We start from the raw sequence: 10,892 nt of genomic DNA, 5'->3' as shown, positions 1-10,892 counted from the left end.
AACTAGTGACTAATCTGTAAACAGGTTTTACTTTTTTACCATGTAGTATGTACTTCAATTCAATATGGTACAGAAATGATTGTTTCCTTCGGGAAAAGAGAACCACATTTTGGATGACTGAACAGTAACTTATGTGTGGCAACAGGAATGGAATGGAAAGAGCACCAAATGTGCTTTTAATAAACAAAACTGTTTCTTCTACTTGTAACAAACAGCCATATGTTAAAAGGAGGGAACACTGAATGCTGAATTGGTTTCTTTTTTTTTACTGGGCTAAATCCATGTTTTCGGTTGAATTCATTGACATGCTATACTGTGTTACACTGGAATAATGTGACACGGGATTGGGAAAATAATCGATTCTTAGATGGATGGCATATCACCATGTAGATGTAAACAATTCTGATAATGATTTGGTAATTTGTACCAAAAGGGACATTGGGTCTGGGTCTCTGAATTCCCAGGGGGCCACTAAATAATTTGCAATTCAATAATAAAAGACATCTTGCAATCCCAATCAATATTTAAATAATAATAATAAGAAGAAAAGATTTCCAAACTCAATTCAAGATGCACTGGGTTTAATCGGTAATAAAATTGAAACGCAGTCCTCTGAATTGTAATCGATTCAAATTGTGAGTTGGCCAGTGATTCCTGCTCCTCTGTATACTGTAACTATATTGCATAGTTGATGCAGCTATTGCAATTATTTTGGCTTCCTCTTCTAAAAACTGCACCACTTAGAGAAAACATAACTTGGGAAAAATTCAAATTCTCTTTAATCAATTACTACACAAATACAGATTTAGTTTTCAGAGGAATCTGATGCTGCGAAATTTATTTTACCTCCTGCTGCTCTTCAATGTCAGATCTATGGAGACCAAAGGTGCTTCTTGATAGATTATCTTCCTTCTTCTTTTTCTTCTTTTTAAAAAGACCAAAGGAAAATGTGGCAAATTTGTTGGGCTTCTGGAGATCTGTCTCAGAGTTGCTCAATTCTTGGGCCTGGGGAGGAGAAGCAGACAGTCAGAATACATAAATGGCAAATTCTAGCAAGGTTTGTAAAAGTGACATGGTCCGAACATCCATACCCATCCCCTAATCTTGTGGGTTGTTGTTTATTTACAATCTCATTGTTACCGTGTTACAGGTTGAATAAAAGACTAATGAATATGATCACATCACTTGAAAGAAGCCTGTGCAATAGTTGTGCTTTAGTACTGTCCATTTCTATAATAAACATTTACAGTACATAAGGACTGCATTTCACAACTTGTTTATCTGAATTACCATCCACAGAAAGATTTATTTTGCCTCTCTTATGTAGCTAAATAAGATAATTGTTAGAATACTGATGCAGTTCTCAAACTGAATCTCACATGATTGACATACATTATTGAAAAACTACATATGATATGCTTTAAGAACTTCCTAAAATAATTTCCTCATGGAACCAAACATCTAAAATATTAAACACTTTCCTTAGCCAATCTTACCTTGTTTTTCATTTCATTTTTCAGTTTGTTTACATGAATTCGAAGTATGCAAATTTCAAATGGCAAACGTATATGTGCTTCTTGTTTGAAGCCCTTGTCAGGGGATTCATTGAAAAACTTTAAAACAAGACTTCCTTCAAAGCTAAATAAATCTATTCAAGCACAGCTTTGAGCTCCTATTAGACTTTACACAAGTAAAGAAGCTGACACCATGTCTTCATTCCAAGCATTACAACTGCTCCACCCTAAACAAAGATTAAATAACATGATCTGCTAAAACCAGTAGCAGTTCATTAAAGTACTGGGTTGGTAATATTTAAAAAAATAAAAAAATAAAAGTCAATAAAATAAATAAAAAAAGGCGACACGTTCAGAGCCTGCCGGAACCATTGCACCGACCCTGAAATGATAGCGGAAGGTAAAGTACTTATTGCAATATAAGCAGTGCCATTGACTCAGAACGTGTCCTGGCTCAGTCACACTTGTTCCATTTAATTTCTCTTTTATTTTTAATTACTGACAAACAATAAACTGTTATTTTCAGGTAGGGAAGTGACACAGGCGACACTGCACGTGTATAAATGTTGCCAGGAGGAGAAAGTGTCACTGAGAAGACAGATTAAGCTAATTTTCTGAGAATTGCATGTCTGAAAATGAAGTTAATGTTTTGGGGAAATGATGATGAATATATTGAAACAAATAAAAGGTAGCATTATTAAAATGGGTAACAACAGAATCTGGGAAAATACCACGTATTACCTGGGTATTCCATTATATGCGTAAAACATACTGACCGGTCCACATGAATGCAAACTTGATGAGATAAGACTGATGTAAGACTGTTGACTATTTGTATGTGTTTTACTGAGACTTGATGACAACATTGAGCCCATCCAGTCATCCACAACAATCTCCACCGGGTGTGTCAACTGAAATTCTTCATTCTGTGATGGATGAGTTGTAAAGTCAAATGAGAAGCGAAAGGAACAATCAAAGTGCACCCTAAATTGAGATATGAAAATGCTGACCACAGATAACAGCGCACAACAGTTTCAGTGATCAAGCCCAAACCACTTCAACACAGCTTGATGAAGCATCTCATCTCTTTATATTACATAAATAGGTTTAATTGAAAAAGAAAAAAAAAGGTTTTGTCTGATAGCCTGAACAAGTCCTACATCATTTGTATTACTGATGTGTTAAATTGTTTGTTTGTGTAATATAACAAAGAATTGCAACAAGATGACAAGTCGAAGTAAGAGTCACAGGTCAGAATGATTTATGGGAACAGGTTCACAATTGTCAAGGAATAAACAAACACATGACTAATACATTATGCAGCTCAAGTGTCAACTTTGCATATTAGCCGAGTTTAATTTGGTACTTCCGTTTTTTTAAGCATGATAGCTCAGTAGAGCACTTGCACCCTCTTCTGGAGAGAATGGTAGACTCAGTGTGTTCACTAAAGGGTACAATGTCTTTTTTTGTTTTGTTTTTTAAAATAAAACAAATGTGACAATTGATTTCACAGGTGGCATGTGAGTGTGTGCTATTCCATGTAGAATAGTGTAATATAGAAAAAGATGGTATAACATGATTGAACAGGTGGTATTAACAGCAGTGTAAACTCAAGGACAAATAAAGTGTTGCTTTGCAAAGTCAAGTGTGAGCTTGTGAAAAATGCTTGAGAGATTAAAAAGGTTCACATTTAGACAAGTACCGTAACACTGATAGGAGTAAGGTCCATAATCTAATGCAGTGCAAGTATGTTTTTAATCTTAGTGAATAGCTATAACACAGGTCGAAGGATTCATGTTAAGGTGTGTTTTTTTCCAACGATTATTTTATTTGGAAATGTCATGTCTGTAACAATCCCATGACAACCTCAACCACCTACTTCGTGGTCTTTGGGGGAAGGCACACATCTAGGCTCTGACCTCAAATCTAAATGTCAATTATAAAGTACAATATCTTGCAGTAGAATATGAAACTTTCTTACATACTTTTGGAAGGCTTTTCTAATTCTTGCCCAAAGTCAGCTGACCCAATCCCAGCTGACTTTGGGCAAGAACCGGGGTACACCCTGGACTCGTCACAAGCCGATCACAGGAAAAACTGTGCTAAAGCTCAACCAGAATAGTAAGCTAGAAATAATTGGAGCAGGAAAAGAAGCAAAACGGTAAGTAAACTGCTTCTTCAAATTTTGGACTGGGCTAACAACTGGTGAAATACTCACTAGGGGACAGAGCACTCGGAAAGCTAAGAGCATGTTTACCACATGGTAAACTAGCACATTTTTGACAGCACAATTTATCTTAGCATTTACACACAGTGGTGTGTTTTAAATCTGCAATATGTATCACTAATTTAGAACAATACCCCTTTAAACTTCCAACGCACTTGCAATTGTGCAGTGGATTCTGGACTTATTAGTCATGCATGTTGTGTGCCAAACCGAATTACATTTTCAATTGTCTCATTCTAATGATTTGTAGACTATCGTAGTTAGAAAATATCACATTATGAGAACTGATCAGAATTTTTGGGGGGATGCTTAGCACAACAAAATGGCCTCCATAATCGTGACGGGTGGACCAGGCTAGACAGCTCTCATGGTATGTCCACATAAAAAGTTTTTTTCAAAGACATGATCGTAAAACACAGGTTTTGTGAGTTTGTGTTAGCACGTACGTTCTAAGACTTTCAAGCGCTTCCACAGTTACATTTACCTTCGAGTTAAGCCATGGTATCAAGATGTACAATGAACCAATTTTTTCTAAAAAAACAAAATTGCATATTGTATTTGCGACCTTCCAAATATAATACTGTAATATTATAATACTATGGTACTGAACATACTGGTAGTTTATCGTTCCATGCTGCTGCCTTTCATGCAGATGGCCGGGTTTGAGTGCCTCAATTCTGAGCCACTGCCAGACCTAAGCCCGGACAAAAAAATGGGTGGGTTCCCAATTGTGTGTAGGAAGTGCATCCGGTAAAAAAATAAAATAAATAAATAAACTGTGCCAAGTAAATCATGCGAGTTACTCACTGTTGGTGATCTGTGACGGGACAAGCCCAAAGTTACAGCAACGACAACTTTAAACAAACATCAATTAGGCAGCATGTGTGTGCAAAGATAAATATCCCATGAAAGGTAGATTTAGATGTAGAGATCAAAACAAAAATGTGATTCATGAACAAATGATGGACAAACATGTCAGTCGGCCTCCCTCAATTAAATACTGTAATGAATTAGTCCAGAACCCAAATATCTCAGCACTTAATTACGGCGATCTGATTGATTGTTGCAGGATATCGATTCCAAGAACATGCAATATGACATGCCTCTCTTCATAGAAACAGTTCCCAATAACAGATTTTTTTTCTTTCAAACAACTCATTGAAGCGAGAATCTACAAACACTATTAATCTACAATCTTAGCAGGTACACACTCAGATGCAAGTTTAAAACCAGATCTAAATCTGCCAATCAGCCATTCAGTTGTACTGTAAATCATGAGGCAGCAACATTTAAATGATGTTATTATATTGTTTGACTAAAACAGCCAATTAAAAGAGTAGAGTCAACATGTTTTGCATAACAAGAAGTTCTTGTCTCTTGACTGGATTACAAATCATCAAGTAGTATGAAGTTATCTTCCTGTTCATACAATTGTTTGGCCACTTCATTTGGTCCATTCAGTTCAAAGAGGTGCCACTCAGTGCACAATGAGGAATGTGTTAAACGTAAATTGAATTACTCAAACAATTGGATACAAAAAAAATAATAAAAAAAGGGTCAAAGCAAACTCTTTGGAGAGACTAACGCTTCAGCAGACACAAGCACCAATGCAAGTAGAAATAAATTGATACAATGGTGGCAAGCCAGGAGGAATGTTTGGAATCATTTCACACATACAAAAGGATAAAGTGCAAATGTGTCTACCGCAAAGCAGAACTGGCGTACCACAACAGCACGTCTAAGCAAACACAGGGGAACATGTCGATGTTAGCTAATTTAATATACTCTACCGCAACCAGTTAGAACATATCGCAATGCCCCCATAAGTGGTCAACGGTAACTAAAGAAACATTTAATAAGCACATTCATACATGAGCTTCTATGGTAACAAATGACGCCCAATCACTCAACACACAGACAGTTAGCAGCCAGCTATGTAATTATGCAAAATCAATTTTTATCTGATTAATCAATGGGATAATCAGTTGACTAATCGATTCTAAAATATATTCCATAGCTGCAGTCCTAGTTTCTCTTTATGGATATGAAGCCAAGTGTATTGTTTTTTGAAAGTGCTGTGGTTGTTGGTGGCAGGTAGGCTGATCTGTCGATTGGAGATTGCATTGTAGCAACGAATACGACTACTGCTTTTGTATTGAGTGAGGGATATTTGCTATTTGCAATTGCTCTTATAGTGAAGTTCCTTTGGTCAAGTGTGAATGCTATCATCCATACTCTGGTAGGCACTAAACAACGGGCCGAGACCGCTTCAAGCGATCATGGTTTAGCTCAAGTGTGAATACTACACTGCTCAAACACAATGAGCACCATTCAGATGACAGCAAAAAGAAATACAACAAATACTGTATAGTACAGACTGGCATGAGTCGGAATGAGTAGGATTCATGAAGCCCACAGCACAAAGTATTGAAGTAGTCTGGATCAGAATGATCCGGATTTAGTTATCTCTTTTTTTTTTTTTTGCTATCCTGGACTGGAAAGAACTTTCAGGTAAATTCATTCTGAACTAGCTGCCACAAGGTCATCACAATCCAGATTTGAGGTCTTTGGATAGGCCGACAACAAGGATTCACCTCACTTGTATTTTTATCCTTCACCTGATTGAGTTTTATTATCATACTTTTCAAGTTGCCTTAAGCACAATAGTATGTTCTTAGTCACTTCTTTGAAAGCCATACAAAATAGCTTGGATTAAAGTGTCTGCTAAATAATTAAGAAATGACTTTGTTGTGCTATTTTAAAGTATCTGGAGCCTATTTAATGCAGGTGTGCTGTTTCAGAGATAGAGAATCTGGATATGGTAACAAGTGCTACGAAGGGGGGTAATTTCACCTCGAGCAAGGCACACCACCTTCGAGCAGGGCATGTTGGGGAGGCACAAAGCAGAAGGCCACAAAAGACCACACGGTGAGAGCCAAAATCCAAAGACCGGCAACAAATCCTATTAGCAGGGGAGTGTTCAGTGCCATCATTGTTCATCTGTCACAGTCCCCAGATCTCATCTTTATGTCAAACTTGACCAAAATCTTTCAACACCTTGTTCAGTCTCCGGCACCAAGAATCAAGGCATGTTTGTTTTTTTTAACCACTACACTTATACCCGCAAAAAAACAAAATGTACATTTTATATCTATTTCCCTCTAAGTTCATCTCAGTTGTTTTGTTTTCTGATTTTTGAATTGAAATTTGAACCGGTGGTTTCATTTGAACCCCGGCAAAACTTTAACAGGCCAAATGCAAGAAAGAATTGGTGGGCAATGACGATGACTACTTTACTGACCTTCGACCTGCGTGCAGTGGCATATATAGAAGAGCTTGACTTGTCCAACACGTTGTCAGCCCGGCCAGGTCCATCCACCGGACTGTTACTGAGTTCAGCAGGACTGAGGAGCACACAGTGGAACAATTAACAAATCACATCACTTACAGTATTAAGGTACATCAGAATGAAGCATAACAAAGCTTCAAAATTGTTTTTAGTAGTGTGATGTGAAGTGATGTTTTTGAGTGGTATTTTGACCAAAACTAGGGAATACCATAGGACTGCAAATCTCATTATGCTGGGACAAGACACAAAGTGTTGTTGTTGTTGTTTTTTGTTTTGTTTTTAAACACAGCAATGAATCATTGCTTAGAGAATGTTGATTAGAACCGGCTAAACAGCGATTGACGTCGTGTTTCTTGGAACAACATTCCATATTCTGTAAGTGTGACTTTTGCAGCAAAAGAAGTGTCAACTGTGCCATTACGCTAATGAACATTTAAAAATGTGGGAAAAAAACATGCAATTCTTAATTAGATATACCATAATTCACTTTATCCAGCTACACTCTTTAAATTGCTGTTTTACGATCATTGATTATATGTAGGCTGTGTAGCATAAACTGGCAAAGCCGAACCGGGCTTAACTACAGTGAGTCAAAAATCAAACCACATGAATACAGTAACTCACAAGCTGTCAACACATCAGCCGAATGGTACAATAGTCACTTGATACTGTCAGAGGCGCCTCTGCTTTGCACAACTGGAACGTCTAGGAAACCACATAGCAAGCAGACATCTCGAGCACAACTTTATAGATCTGTGGCTCAAGGCAAGCCCTTTTAAGCATACCTTTTCAACTTTTTATTGCTGCACTCAAGTTTTAAACAGCTGTTTCAGCCTCTTCTAAGAGCGGAGCACCGCTTCAACAATTGGGGCTTTTTTTCTACGTATATGCGATAACACCTGCACAATACAGTGAGATCTAATAGAAGACCTCTTACAGAAATGTTGCTTCAACAAAGACAATCATGCATCATGTTATTATAATATTATGGATTGTCAGCAATGGCGGGCCGTGCATTAGCAATGCAATAACATCACATCATCTTGAGCGCTTTGTAAAATATTTAGCTTAACTTTAAATATAATAAAATACAGCTGGTATAATACATTTGAATGACAAAATATGAATAACTTTTTCTACTTTTCATGAAGAAAATAATGTCTCCCCTGTAGCGGTAGGGGTATGTTCACAGTATGGACAAAACATTTGAGGGTTGCGCACTTCATCAAAGTTGCCCATCCCTGCATTAGATTGTGTAATTGTAGGAAATGAAGCATCCGCTGGGTGGACACATACTTGACAATCTGCAAATGCAAACACACACAAGAACACACACATACCCACACACATACAGAGGTGCCATTGTCGTGCTTTTGACAAGCCCTCAACATTCATTCTTTTCTTTAAATCCCTGTCCATCAGTCAGGAGAAGGTGATGTACATGTTTTTTTATGACAGTTGTGCCTTCATACTAGATTGAAATACTATAGGACTGCTTTTGGTGCAAAGCACTGCTTCAAACTGCTATAGAGGATTTTTTTTTTTTGTTTTTTTTTTTTTAGAGATACGTACATGATGCTGGCCTTTCTCATTTGCTAATGAATCTGAGTGGAATATACACAGTTGCCATATGGATGTTTCATTCAGGATTGCTACAACCCCTCTAAGGGTGCTATGGGTGTGTTTCACCTTTGCTTGAAAGGGGAACTGTGTGAGAGTGAGACTTAATCCCTGTGAACTCTGAGATGGAAAACTCAAATGTTTATTGTCAAAACACCCAAATCGAAAGATAATGTCTAAATCATGGATTTTAAATTAATCTAGAACAACATCAAAATGTAGATAAAAACATATTTATTCAGCAAGTTGTCAGAGTCAGACATTCATCAACTCCAACAAAATTCAAAAATGAATATAGACCATATAAAAGTATCTCTTTTAGGTATCGTCGGATGAAAATATATACTGCACGCTGAAGTCATTCTGCTATTAAAAATATCTTCACTTTTTATTATTTCTGACCTACGTATTACTGTTTTTGGAGTGCAAATATATGGTTAACCTTTACCCCAGTCATGAAGCATGCAGCTCTTGAGTAAACCCATCATTTATTGGTCTTTTCACTATGCAAACACACACAGCCAGTCAGTGTAGTCTCTAACCACATGATAAACAACACCATGGCGTTGTTTTTGCATTACCACCATCTTGAACAAGTATCTGCAAAACAAACGCCCTTTTCCACGAAGGTTGGACACACTGCTGTCTATGTGTCCTCACTGACTTAAAACAGACAAGTGTATTATGTTCAATGTGCAGTATCCTGAGTAATACATTCAGATTTACTAATTGTTTGGACTTGACATACTATACATCTATCAACTTTTCGAATAAAAACTCATCTCAATATAATAATGGTAATTTGCAAAATTTCTCATGTGTCCAGCATACTGAGGCCTACAAATAAAAAAAGAAAAAAAAAAGAACCAGATCCAGTCAAAATGTGCAAAATACTACCTCTACTTCATGCAAATGTTCCTGTTTTGTATCATTTTATTTAAATATCAATGATGTCATGCAAAAAACATTTTTTGTTGGTGCCCGAAAGGACTGAACCTTCCTCCAGTAAAAACTCATACAACATTGTAAGCATCCGGGGACTGTGAAATGTTGCACAAAGTCAGAACTGGAAAGAGTTCAAGGATGTCTCAGGTCACTGTTACTCCATTTGTCTGGCTATGCAAATCTAAGGAAATATTCTACAGGATTTTACGAAACATTTGCTACTTTTATATACTGGCCAAGTGACTGGACAATTAATTTGCCAATCATAATCCAGTCTAAAGTATTAACAAATCATTACACCTTACAATAAAACTGAACATTAAAATCTGTGATAATTAAGGTTTTTTGCATTAGGTTTAGGAGTCGGTGACCCAAATAAATCATAGATGTACCACCACATTCGGTACACCTGCAAAATCTGAGATATGAAATATATAAATGAAATGTTGCCTTTTCAAAGACAATACTGCTCATTTTTGATTGGCACTGCCAGACTGGGATTACTTAAGATATTTATCATTGTGGTTGTGATTTGCACTGATGTGTAACTGCAGTTCATCATAGCGAGAGATGTTTGTAATATATTGTTGGACAAGTCGCCAGTCAATTGCAGCTACTGCAAAGAAAACAATGTGTCTTCTAGTTTTCTTTGTACTGTACATTCCAATAAACAAGCGGATGGATAGAGTCTAGTTGCTCGGCCTTGTGGGGAAATTGATAAATCACAGTTGCACAGTATCTCTGTGGGTTACAATAAACGTTAAAATAATGCCACTGACAATATGAATCAAAACTGAGCGTTATCTTCCTTGGAAAAGTGGATGATTTTGATGCAGGTGTTACTATATGACCCCAAATAAAGTTCAGATGTCCTGGTAGGGTTTTTTCACACGTTTGGAATTACATCTTACAGCACAAAACCGTGGTCCGCAGAGAGATCTCACTGTTCAAAAGTATACTGTAAATCAAGAAAATTTCCAAGTAAGTATACCACGGAGCACAGTGAAATCAGCCATCATCAAATGGAGAAAATACGACACAACAGTGCCATTAATTACAAAGAACTGGATGTCCCTCCCAATTTGTTGAAAAGACCAGAAGAGAACTGGACAGGAAGCGGGAGGCCAACAGCAACACAGAAAGAGATGCAGGAATTTATAGAAAATACTGGCTGTTTATACCAATATATATATATTTTAAGTATATTCTACTTAAGGTCAAATAAGGTTATCAGGAC

At 37.0% G+C, this 10,892-nt stretch overlaps 1 protein-coding gene across 1 annotated transcript in view; it reads right to left on the bottom strand.

Annotated features, from left to right (window-relative positions):
• LOC133470697 (uncharacterized) overlaps window positions 1-10,892 on the bottom strand; it is a 39,601-nt gene that overhangs the window by 27,379 nt on the left and 1,330 nt on the right. Inside the window, exons 2-3 of the mRNA XM_061759356.1 lie at window positions 7,043-7,145; window positions 847-1,005 (exon numbers count right to left, since the gene is read on the bottom strand). Of these exons, the coding sequence (XP_061615340.1) occupies window positions 847-1,005; window positions 7,043-7,145 (262 nt within the window). The remainder of the gene's footprint in view (window positions 1-846; window positions 1,006-7,042; window positions 7,146-10,892) is intronic.

This window comes from Phyllopteryx taeniolatus, chromosome 21, assembly GCF_024500385.1.
Source record: "Phyllopteryx taeniolatus isolate TA_2022b chromosome 21, UOR_Ptae_1.2, whole genome shotgun sequence".
In the NCBI taxonomy this organism is placed as follows: domain Eukaryota; kingdom Metazoa; phylum Chordata; class Actinopteri; order Syngnathiformes; family Syngnathidae; genus Phyllopteryx; species Phyllopteryx taeniolatus.
Note: the sequence above shows the minus strand (reverse complement) of the source record. Positions and strands in the feature narration are given on the sequence as shown.